Source organism: Eucalyptus grandis, chromosome 10 (assembly GCF_016545825.1).
Source record: "Eucalyptus grandis isolate ANBG69807.140 chromosome 10, ASM1654582v1, whole genome shotgun sequence".
Lineage (NCBI taxonomy): Eukaryota > Viridiplantae > Streptophyta > Magnoliopsida > Myrtales > Myrtaceae > Eucalyptus > Eucalyptus grandis.
In genome coordinates this window covers 1,005,898-1,024,228 of record NC_052621.1, presented here as the reverse complement: position 1 = coordinate 1,024,228, position 18,331 = coordinate 1,005,898, and the positions used below count along the sequence as shown (strand labels likewise).

The 18,331-nt window shown below is 42.0% G+C and overlaps 1 protein-coding gene, 1 long non-coding RNA gene and 2 pseudogenes across 2 annotated transcripts; 1 reads left to right on the top strand and 3 right to left on the bottom strand.

The window, feature by feature from the left end:
- The first annotated feature begins 445 nt into the window (after positions 1 to 445).
- LOC120288903 lies at positions 446 to 1,851 on the top strand (annotated as a pseudogene).
- A 2,120-nt stretch (positions 1,852 to 3,971) lies between these two features.
- Positions 3,972 to 4,629, bottom strand: LOC120288906. The gene is made up of 2 exons (XR_005546815.1): positions 4,517 to 4,629; positions 3,972 to 4,310 (listed from the first exon to the last, which is right to left on the bottom strand). It is a non-coding gene; the product is annotated as an uncharacterized LOC120288906 (long non-coding RNA).
- A 131-nt stretch (positions 4,630 to 4,760) lies between these two features.
- On the bottom strand, positions 4,761 to 5,665 carry LOC120289100 (aquaporin PIP2-7-like). The gene is made up of 4 exons (XM_039303631.1): positions 5,375 to 5,665; positions 5,219 to 5,312; positions 5,023 to 5,072; positions 4,761 to 4,949 (listed from the first exon to the last, which is right to left on the bottom strand). Exons 1-4 carry the CDS (start codon positions 5,663 to 5,665, stop codon positions 4,761 to 4,763), a joined length of 624 nt encoding a protein of 207 aa, XP_039159565.1.
- Positions 5,666 to 10,581: 4,916 nt separating this feature from the next.
- Positions 10,582 to 17,375, bottom strand: LOC120288905 (annotated as a pseudogene).
- Positions 17,376 to 18,331: the final 956 nt, after the last annotated feature.

The window sequence follows — 18,331 nt, the reverse complement described above, 5'->3', positions numbered from 1 at the left end:
GTAGGTGTTCTCCGTATGTGCTTACGAAGCTTTCCGCCTACATCCAGTAGCTCACCGTCAATCGCTCTTCTTTTGAGCTTGTATCAAATTAAAATCCATCAAGGTGTCATCATTGTTTGTAGGGTTTTTGATGATGGGGTTGTGCGGGTATAATATAGGGTTTTTGTCTTTTGGAGAATTTCGGAGGTGTCATCATGTTTTGTGATCAATTGAGCGTTAGAAAGTTCCGCGTCTTCAATTTTCTTGAATTGCGAATTGTTCTAGGGATTGCACGATGAATGATCATACTTTCGTTCTAGTAATTCCGGGTTTGAGTCCCTGTAACTTCGAGGGTCATTTCGATTTTCTTCATTGGTATCAAACTGTATGTATTTGATTGCAGAAGCATCAGAAGCTGAGCGGAGGGCAGCCATTCAGCTTCCTCATCATGAGGTTGTAGGCTTCACGTGATGAGACTGATTATGCTGAAGAGCCTGCCGACGATGATAACAAACTGCCGGTTGAGAAAATGTGGTGGAGGGACATCACTAAACTTACAGGAAGGAAGAAGAAATTGTTTGAGCTAAGGCTTAAGATGGTGTGTAATTAGCAAACAAAGAGCCAATCTCTTTTGCAACATAAATGATTTAAGTTTCGTTTCGTTTTATTTTTCGGTATTGTGCTTTAAGGAAATCAATAGCCTCTCTTATGTCTTTCTTTTATTTGGTAGAATGAGGCGAGAAGGCTAATCAAACTGCAATGGTGGCTGAAAATAAAAAATGGAAGCGCCAACAGAGTCGAGTATCTCTAAGCAAAACTGGCTCGAGGATAGGAAGAAAAGATTGGGAAACTTCTTGATGCTAATGACCTTGATATGTCAAAGGCATATATGTTAGATACACAGGAGACAGCTGAAGGACTAAATATAGAAATGGGAAAAGGATCCTGCTCACTTACGGTTGGGGCGGTAGGTATTCAATTTGCTGATGAACCTGTTATGTTCATGCTTCTCTTTGTTTATCGCATGCATGTCTTTGTAACACTAGTTTCTATCCTACGCATTCCTAGTAGCTTCTTTTCTTTTGTTTTTGTTGTTATCAAGCCATGGGCTGGTTGCTTCATGAAATTTGATGTGTGGATACTAATAAGAGTGGGTGATGTGCTGTATTTCCCTTTTTCCCTATGAGTTTTAGTTGAAGCACATAACCTTGTTTTACCTGCATTTGCATGAAATGTCATCCAGGTTGTTTCCCTCACCTAGAGCATTTAGGCTTGGTCATTTTGTCCTGATACAAGGATCATCACTAATAAACAAAATGCTAGATGGAGCATTTTTATTGTAGAGTCATGTCCTAGAGTATATATGATGTATTCGTTCTTAAAGGACTAATCCTGTTTCTTTAACAGTTTTCAACCAGAAGACTCTGTATGATGCATACAAGAAGCGTACAAAAGAATATAAATATTGACTTGAGACGAATATAACAAAATGAAAAGAAGCTGATCCCGAGTTCTATCGTGAAGCTCAAGTCTTCAATATGGCAAGGTAAAGTTTCATCGAGGATGATCATCGCCTTTTTTTTTCCTGCTGCTGCTTATATGTTCATTTGAAGGTTAACTAGCTCATGTTACCTTATTGTGCAGGCACCTAAGGTTTCAGAGGATAAGATCGACAAAATGGTACAGGAACTCAAGATCGGGATGAAAGCGCATGTCCTTTAGTAGGAGGAGGAGATTCCGTGATGAGAAAGAGACATTGACTCTATCAATGACCGGAATGAGCACTTCAACAAGAAGATCGAACGTGCCTTTGGGAAATACACCCTTGAGATTAAAAACAACCTTCGGCGAGGAACTGCTTTGCCTGACTGAGGTACTTGATGGTTGTTGTTGATTTCTCCTGGATCTGATTCCTAGTGGTGTAAGTGCACTGAATTGAAGCAAAGAACTTTTGCTGCTTTTCTCTGTTTTGCAGAGTCATAAATTGTAGAATTATCTGGTGTAAAGATTCATTTTGTAGATGACTTCGACTGCAGCTTGACATGAATAGCACTTAGAGTTCTGTTCGTATGATACAAAAAAGTTGTTCGTGGGGCGAGATCCATTCTAGAAATTTATTTTCCGCAGCAACTTGACTGGCAAAGGTGATTTGCATCTGAATGGAACAATCCCTTATGTAGTGCGCCTGATGTTGGATTTTGAGTTAAGGCCCATCTTTTGAAATGTGATATTAGAGCATAAGCAGAGTTATTTGGAACCTTGGTGAATGAAAATCCACATGCCTTGTGTGGGTATGAAATAGGTTACATGTCTTGACTGGTTTTCGAAAGTGGTCTGGTAAGTACTTCGGCAAATTATAATGGGCTAGTTGAGCGAGAAGACCGTAATCAAGTATCCAACTAGAATCTGTATTCTGTCACAAATCATTTTTGCGAATCAATCTCAAATCTCTAATGTGACTTGTATAGGCGCAAGTCCCACGTGTCAGCATGGTGAATAGGTCGCTGATATTTGCCTTTGCAATGGTATGTAAATGAAACGCTTGGAGTCAGATTTCATGAAGTAATCGCGTGGGAAAGTTGTGCAGTGAATGCATTTTGGCTCCGGTCGATTAATTGGGTCTGGGATTTTTAAAGTGGAGCCAACTCGAGGTGATGTCCAGGTATTGATCTTTGAAATGACTTTTGTCGAAAGTCCGCAAATTGCGAAGGAGTCATCGTGCAGAGGTGGTCCAAGAGTTACCAAATCGGGGGAAAATGAACAGAGTTCTTTTATGCTGTAGGAATGGGATTCGCACGGTAGTTAGGAATTATTGGCAAGGTTTGGTGCCAGCTCTTTGGATCTTCTCTCTTCTTCCGCGCTACCAACGTGTGCGCGGTGGGTGTGGAACTGAAGCCAATCATAGACAACCGAATGAGCTGGTGTGGTTGCTCGACGCAAGATAACGCTGCCTCTCTTGTCACGGGACGGCCCCACTGCACCAGAGACTCGAACGAACAGGCAACTTTCAGAACAGTCATTTAGGTACGGCAACACTTTTTCTCGCGAGAGGTCACAAATTTGAGTCAAGCTTTTTGCTTTTGGGCTTGGGATGAATTGGCCCCTAGAGAGAGCCCCCTCTGACTTTTATCCAGAGAAAAGGGCCACTTCACTCACATGGTAGTGGTGGTAGTCACGACTGGCAGGTGGTAAAACTTTCAAAAGAAAGGAAAGAAAAAGACCCCTTTCACCATTCCCTCCAACCTCTTCATAACCCACTGACCTGAACAACAGAAAGAAAAAGGAAAAGAAGATTTGCAGGTGGAGAAAGTGAAGTCACACCCACTCTCTCTCCTTCTGGCCCTCTTCTCTCTCCCCTCCTCTTCGGGCAGTGCACCCTGTGGGCAACCCCAAGGAGAGAGGGGGACCGCCCCATGTGATGAGACGGCCTGCGACCCTCGTAGTGGAGTACGCGTGGCGCATGCGTCGCTGGCGGGGGCTCATCGGATCCCCTTCTCTCTCTCCCCTCTTTTTCTTTTTCTGGGTTTTGTCTACTTCGACGTCCTGTTGGCCGGGTTTTCAGTCAGAAGTAAGACCGACCGCACCTGTCGTGTCGCCTCTCCACCCACTCTTATCCCGTCAACCCTGGCTTTTTCAAAGATCAAATAGCGATTCTCCAGCCCCTCTCAGTCGAAAGCAATGATAATGTTTCGTCCCAATATAGAAAAGACCTACTCAGACCCTCATTGGCATTATAATTGATTGCATCGTCTGGGGCATCTTTTGCTCGTCCTGTTCAGTACCAAGCGTGTTTTGTAGAGACAAATGGAACGTTCATCTCAATTCTGGTCACACCGAATGTCTGCTCATCGTTTAAGGATTGAAGTTCCGTACGGTCTACACTTGACTTGATTAGGGTTGGCGGATGCGCGTTATATTTCTTGGGATTCATCTGTCGGGTTGGTTTTCACAGGAGGTGCGCGGATAATCATAGGGGATGGTAAGAGTACGAAGAAGATAAAGGAAACAATTCCACCACTAATCATGAACCATAATAACAGCAATAATAATGATACAAGGTCCAAACTCTACCCTTGCTAGATACCGAAGCATCAATAAATTAAGATAGGGTCCATCATCACCATCCATCTCCATCCATCCATTCATCATAATACTCCTCTCTCATTCACACAAACAAACAAATGAAATAAAAAGGGGAAAATCGCAAAGATCTTAGTTGGTTGGGTTGCTGCGGAAGGATCCGAGGGCCTTGATGGCAGCTGCTTGAGGGATGTATTGGTGGTATGCTGCTGCTGCGAGTGCCCCACAAATGGTCCAACCCAGAAGATCCACTGCTCATGAACATGCCAAACAAATCATTTATCTCTTGGCAATAATATCAAAATCCAAATGCGCCCCAATATTTTTGAATAAAAGGCATCAAACCAGAGGAACGAAAGTGCCATAAATGCAAATGATTCGCACGTTTTTTAAATAGCTAGTTCTTAATTTGTGTTGGTTTGGTTAAAGTCTGGTTTACAGGAGAAAGAGGCTTTACTTGGTCATCCCACACTTTGCCGTTGTTGTAGATAACTGCAGCACAAAGCTCCTAGCCGGGTTGATGCCAGTGCCAGTGATGGGGATGGTGGCCATTGAACCATGAACACCGCAAAACCAATTGTAATGGAGCCAAAAACCTGCACACCCAAATACAAACCCCATCTCATCAGAAAAGTTACCTCCTTTGAAATGAACAGCTACTCCGTTCGGAGGAAGAACCTGGTTATAAGCAGGAGCAGTAGCTAGTAAGTTGTACATACCGGCACGTGAGAGTCACGAGCGCTCCTCTTTGGGTCAGTGGCCGAGAACACGGTGTAAACCAGCACGAAAGTGCCGATGATCTCAGCACCCAAAGCCGTGCCAGTGCTGTAGCCCGTAGCCACCGAGTTGGCACCACCTCCGAGCGAGTTGTAGAAGGGCTTCATGAATGCCTTCACCAACCCCACCACAGATCGCGCCCAAGCACTGAGCGATCATGTACGACAGTGCCCTGATCAAGCTCACCTTTCCTTGCCAAAAATAGTCGAATGTCACAGCCGGGTTGATGTGTCCACCTGCGTTTGAAACAACGGAAACATTAGAGAAAACACGTAAACCGCTGAAGACCCATCCACATAAAATACAAAACTTTCATGAGTTCTTAAGCTATCGCTTGAAAACGAACTTAACGAACTTTAAAAACTCGAGCATGAAAATGAACGAAGGTTGTGAACACGAGAGCCATACAAATGAAGCACAAAGAACACCTCGAAGCCCATCAACAAAAGATGCAAATCTTTGAAGAGTTCTTGCACCTGTGAGCACCAGAGCATGAAAATACTCAGAGAGACCGAACGCGAGAGTCGTTAAAACATACTGGATATGCTGTAGCAGTGCAGTAAACGAGAAGAAGATCATGCCACCGAAGGCCCAGGCGATGCCGAGGGAGGCCGACGCCGTCGCACGGCCCGGTCTGCTTCTTGTGGCCGATGACGGTGGCGACGGTGACGTAGAGGAAGAGGAGGGTGGCGATGAACTCCGCAATGAGGGCCCTGTAGAAGGACCAGAGCTGAGCTCGCCCATGTCGAGGAGGGGAGCCGGCGGGGGGTCGACGTAGTCTTTGCCATGGTGGTGGGTCTGTGCTTCCTCGCTCACTTCCCTTCGTCATCTTCTTCGTTCTGCAAAGGGCGCTCGGCTAACAGCAAAAGCAACAGCAACAAGCTCTGCTCTCTTTGCCTTCTCTGCAGCCTGCGAGGTATCTCTGAGGCGGAGTCCCTTTTAAAGGGCGAGGAGGAGGAAGAAGAAGAAGAAGAAGAAGAGGAAGGTGGTGGTGGTGGAGAGAGGTATGGATTACTTGGGGAGTAGTTTTAGAATTTGATGTTTTCTCATTTTTTTCAGCACGTCATGCTATATAATTATAAATTCTAATAATACTTCAAAATTATTATATCAACAAAGCCTTTGTATTATTGTTTAAGAAAAGAAGAACAAGAGGGTAAATGCAGTTTACCAATAATGGGAAGAATCACGACAAAAAAGCAAGATTAATGCTCGATTACAATTTCCCTCTCTTCCACTAACGAAAAGAATTCTCATTTCATTTCTAGACATATTCATTCGTCACCTCGAACTCCACCGATTACTATTTATTTAATTACTATTTTTTCCCCTATGCATTATGTCATATACACAATAATATATATATATACATATATATTTATATATGAGGATGTGAGGTCTTTACTTTACTTGGTACTGTGGAATCAGTGGATGAGAAGGAAAAGGGGCAAAGGGTACAGCGCGGCCATGTGAAGGATCCAATCATCGGGGGGCCTGGATGATGAGAAATGAGCGGATGGATTGGTCAGCCTGGCACTATCACCCACAAGCCCCGCCCCACGACTCCCAACGGTTATGTGTTGTCCCTTTTGTTTTGTTTCCTTTCGTTTCGTTTTGGTAGGGGATTTGCTCGTTTTCCTCATCAACGTTCGGGAGATTTGGGGTGCTGCATCTACCAAATTCCAGAGATTTCCAAATAAAATATTTTCGTTTGAAATGATATGCCGGGAGATTTAGGCAATGCGCTGTGTTATGACATTTAAATACCAAATCACACTTTCATCTAAAGATATAAGCTTTTGGATTAAACTTTCTAATATATTATTCAGTCGGCTTTATCCCAATTTTCACCATATTCCGCGTGTCATGTCTAACTGGATTTGCACTTGAGATGTGGTATTGAAACGCCTTGCATCGCTTAATTATGGATAGGTTCGTATGCTCTTTACTTACATATAGTATCAAAATTAGGGTTGTCTTAGTTTATTTCGCATGAGTATCCTCTCCGTTCATCAAAATTTCACGTATCATTCATAATCATAAGATTTCACATCTCCGAATATTAAATCATTGCCAAATTTGGAATAATCAGTTACTTTGTTGAACAGAATGTTTCCACCTATATTTAGGAAATTTGAGTGGTGATAAAGGAACATAATTTCTTGGTAATGCGTGGACGCCAAGGTCAAGCAAGAACGTTGTGGATGGAGCGACTGATGCGTCGACTTTAATGAAATGACGTTATTGGAATAATTACGTTAGGGGACCGTGAAATAATTTGAAGTAGTAATAGTAGAAACAACGTGCATAATATCTTTTCATTATTGACGAAATTAAATGCCTAAGACATTCGTCCTGCGCGTATCGTGTGATTAATTAAAGCATTTAGGCTTTTGGGTGGGGTGGGGACATGGGAGGTCCTTTCAAGTTGTTGAGAAGAATCAAATCATCGCCAAACATGTCTGACCTTTCTTGGGTTACTTGTTTTCAGGGACAAATTGTGAAAAATCATTGTCGACTTTTACTCTTCATGGCAAACACTTTTTTCTTGTTTACATTTCGAAACCTGTGTTTTGCATCTCTCCAATTCGAAAATCCATCTCCCACCTTTTCCCCTCAGGCATAGTAAACACAGCATGGCGACCATCGACAGCCATCCCACAACATTGAGCCATCAATCGATGCCATAGCACGACCTCAACATCGACAATGACACCCTCCCCCGCCACTCGTACCCCTCTCCCGACACCCTTTTCTCTGTTTGTGACGACATTGTTCACAACTTCGCGACAAAGAGGCCACACAAGCTCGCCCCGAGCTCATGGCTCACGATCGCTAGGGCAAACCCTAAGCTCGAGAGGGCCGTCAACTAGATGTAAGCCTCTCTACAACAGGCTTGCACGCACCCGTGTAAGCTCCATGGCAAAGCTCAACTATAATTGTCAGGACCTCCATCCGATCTTGAGCTGGCACTAGGACGGCCTCCAAAAAAGAGCAACAACGGCGCACATGATGAGGAGGTGTAGGAAGTGATTTGGGAAATTAATAGCAGTTTTAGAAAACACATGTGGGTGAGAAATGCAACTTGAAATATATCGAACATAATAATTGTGACAATTGTAGATTTTGAAATGTGAATGTAAAGATAGTTTTTTTTTAGTCCCCCAATTCTCATCCATCAAGGATCCTTTCTCTCTATCTATCAGTCCATGAAATGCAAAACGAAAAGAAGAAAAAACAGCAGTTTGATAATGCAGTTCACTTTCGTGCCCTTAAAGAGAACTCATCTTGCTTTTTATAGTATCACCGGGGACGCAATGGACATTCTCTGCAACGGGGATTTTACAACCAGTCTTCTGATATTTCAATTAGTATAATGATTTGTCATTACTGTTTATAATTTAGTATTATAAAGTTACTGTGTGTTTGGATGAAGAAAATATGACAAAAATGCATGCGGGGCGAAGGGGTTTTGTCAGCAATCACGTGGCGCCAGTTGTCAAACCATCGCCCGCGGGTCCTACCTTTATGCTCACGCCCTTCCTGCAAGTCCACCTCGGAACGCTAACACCCTATCAACGCCTCTGAATTTCATGCCAATTAAGGATGTAATCACGAAGTCTCTGCCCTCCATCTAAAAAAAGTTTTGAAATTTTACAAGACGGCGAGGTAAATCGCGAGCAATCGGATGTCAATTTGAGGGTCGCGATTCCCTGTTATCTTAGCTTAGTTGCTCGTTTCAAAAAAGTAAAGTCGTCCGATTTGGTAAAGATCTTCTTTATAATTAATAAGGAATGACCTGCCTTTTGTCTTTTTTATCTTCCGGAGGAATGAATCGCATCGTACTACGACAAACCGGAGAGGCGAATAAACTAATCCCTACGAAAGCCAAGGGAAAGGAAATGATTGTAAATGACCCAAAATTTAAATTTTGCAATTAGGTTTCTCTCGCTCCAGGACCATCTTCTCCCCACACAAGATGTTTCCAGACTGTTCGTGCATATATTATTCAACCGTTGGAATTGGAATTGGCGACGGCTCTTTTTCCATGGTTCTTGTTGCCCCTCGTGGGCCTCGTTTCATGTCACCTCCCTCCCTCTTTCTCTCTCTATCTCTCTCTCTCTCTCTCTCTCTCTCTTCTTCTGTTCTAAAGCTTCATTATCCGTGACCAACGGTCATGAATGTGGCCATGGCTTAAAGGTGCCAACTTTAGCTGCGGTGGCCCACCACCCCCTCGCCAACCTTTTCGAAAGCAACCCCGTTTTCCCGAATAGTCTATCTCTCCTTTTGTTCGATTTTTTAATTACGATTTCTCGAAAGAATTCCGAGGACGACCGCCTTGCTCAATTATAGCTCTTTTGCCTTTGAGATGGGACAGACGACTCCCCGTTTCTCGAGGAAAGCGGTCCTGTGCCGAATTTTTGAAGGTGACGATACCGACGCTATCGTTATCCTTAGTCCCAATGCGTGAATCCTTGTCTTCTTTCCTTCTAAGACAATGCTTTTTGGATTAGGATGACTTGCTCCTCCATTCCGAATTCCCAAGCATGTCGAGAGGACAACGAGATGGACAGTCGACAGGCCATTTTCGTTTACCTACTCGCCGTTTTGCTTCTTCAAGTCTGTTTGTAGCTTTGTGAGAAACTTTGAGGGGAGAGTTCTTTGGTCACAAGCGAAAGGAGCCCGTTGTGTGCCCCTTCTTGTGCTTGCTTGAAGAGTCGAGAGATGTTGGCATATGCTTGTAAGTGCGACAAAAATGGAAGAGGAGAAAGTGGGGTTGCAAATTCGATTCTTGTCGAGAGATATATGTAATGCACCGACCGAGAAGTTATATTTGTACGCTTAAGTGACGTGTTAAGTGATGTGCATAGGGGACTTACGGGGCTGCTGTCTATGTCGGGTCAATATGTGCTCAACTCACATAAATGAAGTCCCACACGATATGTCATCCGGGTCATGGGCATGGTCTTCATCGGCGGTGACCCGCAGACATTGTCACGAACATTAGAACACGTTCATCCACGGCATGGTTTCAAGCATGGAGGTTTGTAGTATCGGACTGGGATTTCGCTAATTTCATTTGATTATCGTCTCGGCTCTTTTGCTCATTGCACCAACGGATTGCCCACTTAGCTTTCGGGAGGCGCATGCGAGTTCAAATCTGTTGCATCAATTTCGAAAACAATGTCGAATCCCTAGATGCACTTTCTACTGTGTCAAAGGACACGAAAGAACCAAATGAACCTTTGGAACCTTAGAGCAAAGCTCATGCAGGCTTACTGCCAAATTTTTTGAAGAGCAAGACAAAGTCTTGAGGGTACGATACCCACAGTTCGCGAGGTGGATTATCCAGCGTTAATAAACGAAGACAAAGTACAAAAGCATCGCAATTTTTTTTTTTTTTAATTCTTTGTGCATGGCCATGACAATTGGCCTCCCAAAGAAGGAACAAGCATCGCAAAGCCTCTCACTTCTAAAACAAAACAGCCAGGAAAAAGATCAAAGAAAGAAAGAAAGGACACAGCACAGCTGAAATAGCAGAGACTCCCAGTACTCACCAGTAGGACCGCACTACTGAACGATTTGTTTTGCTTGGTATAAAGCAAGAGCAGAGACACGAGTTATCGCCATTCGCCACTGCATTGTGATTTCCTAGCGGTAAGACATTACACTGTGAAAATGCCAGTGGTCCTATGTATTTTTAGTAGATTTTTCTTGCTAGTGCCATTAAAGTGAAATTGCAAATACAATAAACACCTTTTAAATGCTTGCTTTAATAGTTAATAGTGATACAAACAGAGATAAGTGAGAAGTGGAAGAAATTATAGGTACACTAATCTCAGCAAGTACAATATGGAGTCCAAGATAGTACAGGAAATGAGAGCAGCCTCGTAGCATCTGTTGTTCATGTCAAGGGATTTCACGAAAAAATAATAGTTCCCCATATGAAAGACTAACTAGACTACAATATCACTGACAAAATTGCACCTACTTCAACTGTTGGCTGCAACGAAGGCAATCCATCGCTTGATTGATACAATACTGTTGCAAATTAACATATAAAATCAGTGGAGAGACTAGTTGCCTAGATTTACTTGGGAAGCAAGTCACACGAAATAAAAAAGAGCTACCATGGAGACGAGCTCCCGAAAACATCATGAACGCACTACAAGCGTCACAATCCAGTGAATCTGTCGTACAAGATTGTATAAGTTCACAGGAAAAGGCTCTTTTCTTCTAGTTATATGAATAAACTTGATCTGTTATTGTGAATTTAACTTCTCCATGTGTGAGAATGCAACTCAAAAACAATGTATATGATGTGCCCTGAATGTAGCAAAAATAATTATGAGCACTCACAATGTTATTCTCGAGGGGACCTTCCAATAGAATCCCTGAAGGGCTATAACTGCAACATTTGAAGTTACAAGAATAAAGATGCTCAGAGAATGCTTTCCCATCCACTCTAACAAAGAAGTCAACTGCCTGTAACCATAAACATCCACCTGTCCAAACAGATGCGGCATTAAGTTTGAAAAGGTAAAAGAGCCCTCTGAACAAAGTATATTTCGAGTTAGCATAAAATTCATCAGAAATGTGTCTTATAAGAGTCATGATGAGTAGTAAGACATGGCAACACTTGTTGCGTCACAGATGACCTATTAACAAAGTTTGAAGTATAGAAATCACATATAACCACATTTCGTCCCTCCATGCCCCTCTCCCACCCAAAAAAAAAAAAAACACTCACCAGCAGATACAAAGCACAAAATGTGACTCCCGCAGCTGAAGAAGTAATCAACATGTAGCTGACCGTATACAGTGATTTGTTCACCGCAACACCTGTATTGACAGATTTTCCCAATTAGAAAAGCACGGTTATTTAGTGCCATCTCATTCATAAAGGAAAAATTGTTTCGGCGAGAGTCCCTGTGCATCAGAACTTACTGAAGGGTCCTAATTTTATCTACAGTTCACTTAAATATAAGTTCAAATCTTTTCTATCTAGTTAGTTCCCGAGAAGCATGCGCCATTTAAAATTCATACCTACTAAAGCAAGGAAAATCCCTGGGACAGACAACGAAGCTGAAAACAGGAACCAGTTGTCTAATCTCCTTTTTAGAATCCTGTCATACACAAACAAAAATTGCTTATAAAAATACACACTTAAGGGATTACAAGCTCTAGAGTCGACCAAGAAACTATCATCATCAACAGGATTTCAGACCCTCTTCAAGCCCTCAACATGCTTAATCAAAGGAATTCATGCGATATAAAACAGTAGTGTCTGGTGTATTGAAGAAATACAAGAGATGTGATGGGGAATGGAAAGTACACTAAGCGACACATGTGTGCCTGAAGCTTACCTGTAGGTTTGCTAGGACATGACCATATTGGAGTCCAATAATGCAAGTTACGGCAGCTGTTAGGAGCTGTCAGTAAGAGATGCTAATGTAAATAGGATGTTGTGGAACTTTGATGGAGAAACAATATACATAAGGACATTTCTAAAATGGATCAGATGCAAGATCTACCGGTATTGTTTACCTCGGTGTAAGCAACTAATTGTGTAACTGTACGGAAGAGAAACTGAAGAAGATACTAGGTAACCTAAAAGTTCAAATTTTATATTCTAAACTACATCTAGTACACCTAAAGATTGTTGAGCTGACTTTGTGAATTTTCTTTTTATAGCTTCATTAGTTAGCCGTGTTATTGGTTACTGTAATGCACAAACCCCTCTCTAAAGTGCCTTATTATTTCTCCCAGTAGTCAAACTACTAAGTATTCGACCTAGCACCTACCATCACTGGAAGGGAAAATGGCATTTGCCAACTTGGGATGCAGTTTTGATTTTTCAAGTGCAGATTGCTCCTCCACAAACCTTGCATTCACACTCGTTGATAGCTTTTCAAAAGATAGACCAGCTTTTTGCCACATGTTGAGTATTTCTAAGATATATGGTTGCAAAAGGAAAATGGAATCGTCCATCATAACAAAAAGCCCACATTGAGGTAAATGCTAAGACATAACATGAGAACAGTGTATACAAGACCACTATAACAGGATACACCAGAAAGGAAAGTTGGGCACCTTAGAATACCTTCAGGGTCAAAGAAGCATGGCACCATGATGGTGAGTTATCAGAAACTTGGCCACTGGTAGACATGTTACAGTCCTGTTTTTAAAAATTAGAACAAGGCTATAATACACGGTACAATTTAGTCTACAAAACAGCATCAGCATGCATTCTACCTTCAAATTCCGGTAAACAGGTTTCGCATAAAGATGATTATTGCCAATAACATATCGGTCAATCATTCCAGCTGCATTGCAAGCAGGGCCAAGATCACCTCTCACTGAACATTTAACCTGTGCAAGACATAGCCAGAGTCAAGCAAGAAACGGTAATAGCAGAAAATCTAGCAAATCACTACTATCTTGAAAGGTTGATTCTGCAACAGACCATGTTTTGACTTTTGTTGAGTAATTGGCTACTCTCAGTGTGCCCCTAGAGTGCAAGAGTCAAGTAAACAACCGGAGTAGAGAACTATGCTGCTCGTAAAGATGGATTTTCCACCCAAGTCGCATAAAGAACTCTAACTAGCTATTGTATACAGGCTGGAAAGAAAAACTTCCATAGACAATCGGCTAGTCAAACTAAAACTGGTCTAGACAAGTTATGGACCTTTACTGTTGACAAAAGCTGGAAAACAATGTCCAGAAACAAAAGGCACATCAAGGGGCTGTTTGTCCGGAGAGTCTTCTAATTTCCATTTTCAATTTCAATGAAGGAAAACCTCATGAAAATGCGTTTGGTGCATTTTGTTTTCATATTTGAAATGAAAACATGGAAGAGGTGTTTGCCATTTTACAATTAGAAAGCTGTTTTCACTTTTCTCAACTCAAATGAAACCACAGCTTTTCTCCCTGATCTCTGTCCTCTTCAATAATTGTTCTCTTTATTCAGACTCCAAAACTGTTTGTTTAATGATAAAGCTTCACTTGAAGTACAGGAGCTTCAAGCTTCAATAAAATTGTAGATCTCCTTCAACCAATGAAGTTTCAAGCTTTGACAAAGTTTAAAAGCTTCGCTGAGGTTTCTCTTTAGTCTGGTCCAATTTTGAGGCTTCATAAAGCTTTGAAGAAGCTGTAGCTTGGTTAGAGCTTCAAGAATCTTCAACAAAGATTTTCTGAAATGGTGAGGTTGAACTAAAAGATGGTGCATGAGAAAATAAATGACTGATTTGTAATTTTCTTTTTGCAAATTTTATGTGGGTTCATTAGTCTTGGTTTGGTTGGACATGCCACGAGTGTCTTAGTTCAACTGTATGTCAATTATTTTTAAGATGGAGAAGAGAGATGTGAATTTCAAAAAGTCTGGAGTATGAGCTATATGAAAGTGAAAGTCTTATTAGTTGTTGGGTAACTCTAACATCAATTTTTCATAAGTAAAATCTAATATTTAATTAGGTTATTTGATAAAAAGAATTTTGGTAATTTGAAGGGTGGATATGTACGCTTTTACATATAGCATAGATATATATTTACATCTATCAAAATTCTTCGATGTTGAAAAAAACACCGACAAACATGTTTCAAAATTCTCTTTCCTTTTGGAAAGTTTCAATTTTATGCACTACAAGGGTTCATAAACACAGAAAAAGGAAAACAAATGTTCATTGAAAACAAGAACTGAAAATGTTTTCACGCATCAAAGGGCCCCCAGTGTACGTGTTTCCAAAAGTGGGTTTTGATTACCATTTTAACAAGCGAACAGATTCCCTCGCGACCCAAGAAAGCTGTTTTGAGTGTGAGAATGAGTCTGCATGACTCTGTGAGGCAAAAACATGAAATTCTTTAATCCAGGGCTCGCTAGGGGGCTAAATGCACATTATAAGTAGTAGAACTCTTCATCTGGATTAGTAGCTTCACCTATATGGATATGCAGAGACCTTGAACTACCGAACGTGCTTACAAGAAATGGCCTAATGATTGAAAGGTTTCTATGAACTTTGGTTTAATGTTAATGACTTGCCGATGCTGACTAAGAAAAAGAAATGATCAAGCGATAAGCTGGAAGCAGTCTCACCGCAGGGAAGGAAAGAGAAGAAAGCAGAAAAGGGGCAAAGCATGCTCTCACCGAGTAAAAAGTGCTACCCGATGAGGATGTCACTCAAACTGCCAATCAGGAACATATAGACCATAGGATAGAGCCACGTATATTACTGACAGAAAAATTGCAAGAGACCTGCAAGACAAATGGCAAAGTTACTTCACATTTAAGATATTAAACCATGCTTTCTTATTCAAAAAAGAAGGGAAGAAAGATATAGAGAGAAAGTTGACAGACTAAAAATTTTCCGAGGCCCAATAAATCCATATCGCTATAGGACACTTACATTGGCTATTTAAATCTGACTGTCTGCTCTTATTCTACATAGATTGTGAACTATTTGTCTGGCTAATAGGCTACATCTGCCAATCGATTGCTCTCAGTTAAACAGTTTGACCAAGTTGTATAATCCACATGCTAGTTGAGGGCACACCATTTATGAACTTGCTATACTAACTAATGCAGGGATGAGTATATTCAATGTTCAGGCAGATGCATTTGTCTCCAAAGTACCAAACTAGGCAACTTCCATTTGTAAGAGAAATGACACTTGTGGAAATCTATTTCTTGTAAAATTATGCTAACCGATTACATAACTTCCAAATTAGCAGAAGCAAAGTCAAAGTGGGGCCGAAAATCTATTTTTTCCGCTGTTAAAGGCTTGTTTTCTACAGTCCATTTAGGCCACTCTATTCTGCATATCTTGAAATATGAATTTAACGAATAGATATTATGAAGTTAATTATCCTTTGTGAAAGAGTTGTCAGCTGGTAAAAGGGCACAGCCTTAAAAACAAAAGAATGGACCTTACCAATGCCAATAATAACTCTGAACAAAATGCCATTGTCGCAACGTCCTTTGTGAAAGCCAAATCTCGCATAGAGCGTGACAATGTAGCCAATGGCGATTCTCTGATATTGATGGTAATTGAAGATAATGCCGGTTCATTAGCATATCCTCACATACATGCTTTACAGAGGCTCTGTACTTAAGACTTATCTTACTACAACCATTGTGATCATCGAATATAAATGGCTTCAATTTTTCATAGGGACAATTGGAAGACCTATTGAAAAAAAAAAATTTGAAAAAAAAAAAAACACACTTGCTACAAATATCAAGCCAGATTTTCCAGCCAGCTTCATTTGTTTTGGAAGCAGTTTTCCTTAACAAACAGTCATCAGTAAAACTAGCCCAATATGGCAGAGCCAGAGAGAAAAGGCAATGAAAGCATTTTTAGATGAATGTCAACTGCATTAGACAAGTTGCAAAGTTCCTGATAAGTTCAACCGTCCAATGATTAGATCTATATTATGTTCATTACTTTCTAACCCAATAGAATTATCCAACATAAAGAGCATCCAACAGACGGACCTGCAAAATCCCAAACCACCGTATTCTTTCAATGTCAACTCCGTATGTTAAAGAAGATATCCCGTGCAAATAACCACCTGAAAATTAACCACATAATTTCAATGCTTTGGCATGTGAATCAACATAATTTTGCCGCAATCCCATTAGCACTCCTACAAGAAGTTTAATGTTATCACCACCTGGAAAATCTCAATGTATACTAGCTTAAATCATGAGTATCCCTAGAGGCTGTCAACAAGCTAAGGTATTTCCCATGTGCGATGGGAAGCTATAACATGTTACCTTGAAGAAGAACGCCAAGAAGAAAAAGTTTCAACACTCTCGCAACTGCCTTCCATGTAGCTTCTACCCGGTTCGTTACTTTCTGGAATCACAAAAGTGGCACACTCTCAACGCCAATAGCATCAACCGACTTGTGTATTGAGCAATGTCAAATCCATAAATGCAACCACAAACCACTCGGTCCAGAATTATTCAGTTTCTCAGTATATTCAGCACAGAAGCTCAAGTAATTTGCTCGCGAGAATCAATCACATTTGCGGGAGAAGTCAGGGGGTTCGTACCTTATAGACAAGAGCAAGAGACACTCCGACAATGAAAAGGAAGAAAGGCATCACAAAGTCGGCCAAGTGAAGGCCGTTCCACGGAGAATGAGCAACGATCGGGAAAATCGATCCACCATAGTCAACGAGCATCATTAGCTGGAAACGAAAGACGATGAACACAATCAGCGCTACCGCCATTTCTCATAGACGAATGCTAGGAGTAAACAGAAACGCCCCTCGGTCATCGAAACAACGAAAATCAGCACACTCAAGCTAAAGTCCCTGAGCAATCGACAAACACTTGCTAAAAATGGACCTTCATTTCATCAGCTGAAAAGGAGAACGCGACGACGAAAGGAAGCAAGCATTCGCGACGAAGCGGCGAGACAGTAGACATTGACGCGACTGCTGCTGCTAGTGTTGTAAGGCAGACCAGAAGAGAGAGAGAGAGAGATGGGGAACTCACGAAAACGCTGAGACCGCGGAACACGTCGAGCGAAGCGACGCGCAGCTGGCCGGCGGGTGGCTCCTCGTCGTCATGGTTCAGAAGAGGGACGCGATCGGCCATCGGACGGCCGAACGGGCGGCGGCAGCGGCTGCCACGCGATCGGAGGCGCGGCGGAAGGGGGTGCGGGGACGGGGACGGGAGCTCTTTTCCGCCGGAGAGAAGCGTGCGTGCGTGCGTGCGTGCGTGGGGGAGAGAGAAAGACAGCACGCGCCCGATGATGTCGAGCTGTTGTCTCGCTCGCGAGCTGCCGGCGGATGGGTGACGTGGCGTCAGGGGCCCACCCACCAGTTGGGCCAATGAGGGATGGAGTGGGTCCACGCGCGCTCCTAGGCTCGACTTGAGGGCTCCCTAGGTCAGGTCGAATCTCTCCTTGTCTTGTTGTCTTGAGGCAAAGGGAGAGTTGACTTTGACGGACGTTGGACGAAACCGACAGGTGCGATGCGACCTTTGGGGACAAAATCATCCGTTGGAACATTAAACCTGTATCGCGATAAAAGATCATTGGTGCATCAATTTCGCATATTCACTGTTTGGGAAGTGGCATATCCTATGATCCATATATTTTGCGAAATATACTTTTCTCATTTTTCGATATTTAATGTTTCAACATCCGAGCTCAAGTCCATAAAAGCCATGCTCAGATTCTTGACACTCAAGCTCTAATCCCAACCTAGGTCTCCACAAAGGCTGTATGTGAATTCTCAACTCTTCCGTGCTTGGGCTCGAGTCATTTGTTAATGAAATATTTGTTCTTACAAAAATGTTTTTAAAACTATTTTTTAATTATTTTTTACTTTTTAAGTCAAATTTTTTTATCATTTTAATTTTTCTTTTCTTTCTTCTCTTCTCTTTGCTTCTTCCTCGGCTAGTCGACAACCACGATGACAACCGATGACCAACCCTAGATGAACTCAAGCATCCCGCCGACCTCGAGCAAAGCTCCATCTCCCT

Bases quoted from the DNA above. Each gene is read 5' to 3' on its own strand.
- LOC120289100 (XM_039303631.1), bottom strand. From the start codon at position 5,665: ATGACGAAGGGAAGTGAGCGAGGAAGCACAGACCCACCACCATGGCAA. The intron at 5,313-5,374 runs GTATGTTTTAAC...TGGTGCTCACAG, and splicing joins GCACTGCTACAGCATATCCA to GTGCAAGAACTCTTCAAAGA. The intron at 5,073-5,218 runs GTTCATTTTCAT...TTTCAAACGCAG, and splicing joins CTCTCGTGTTCACAACCTTC to GTGGACACATCAACCCGGCT.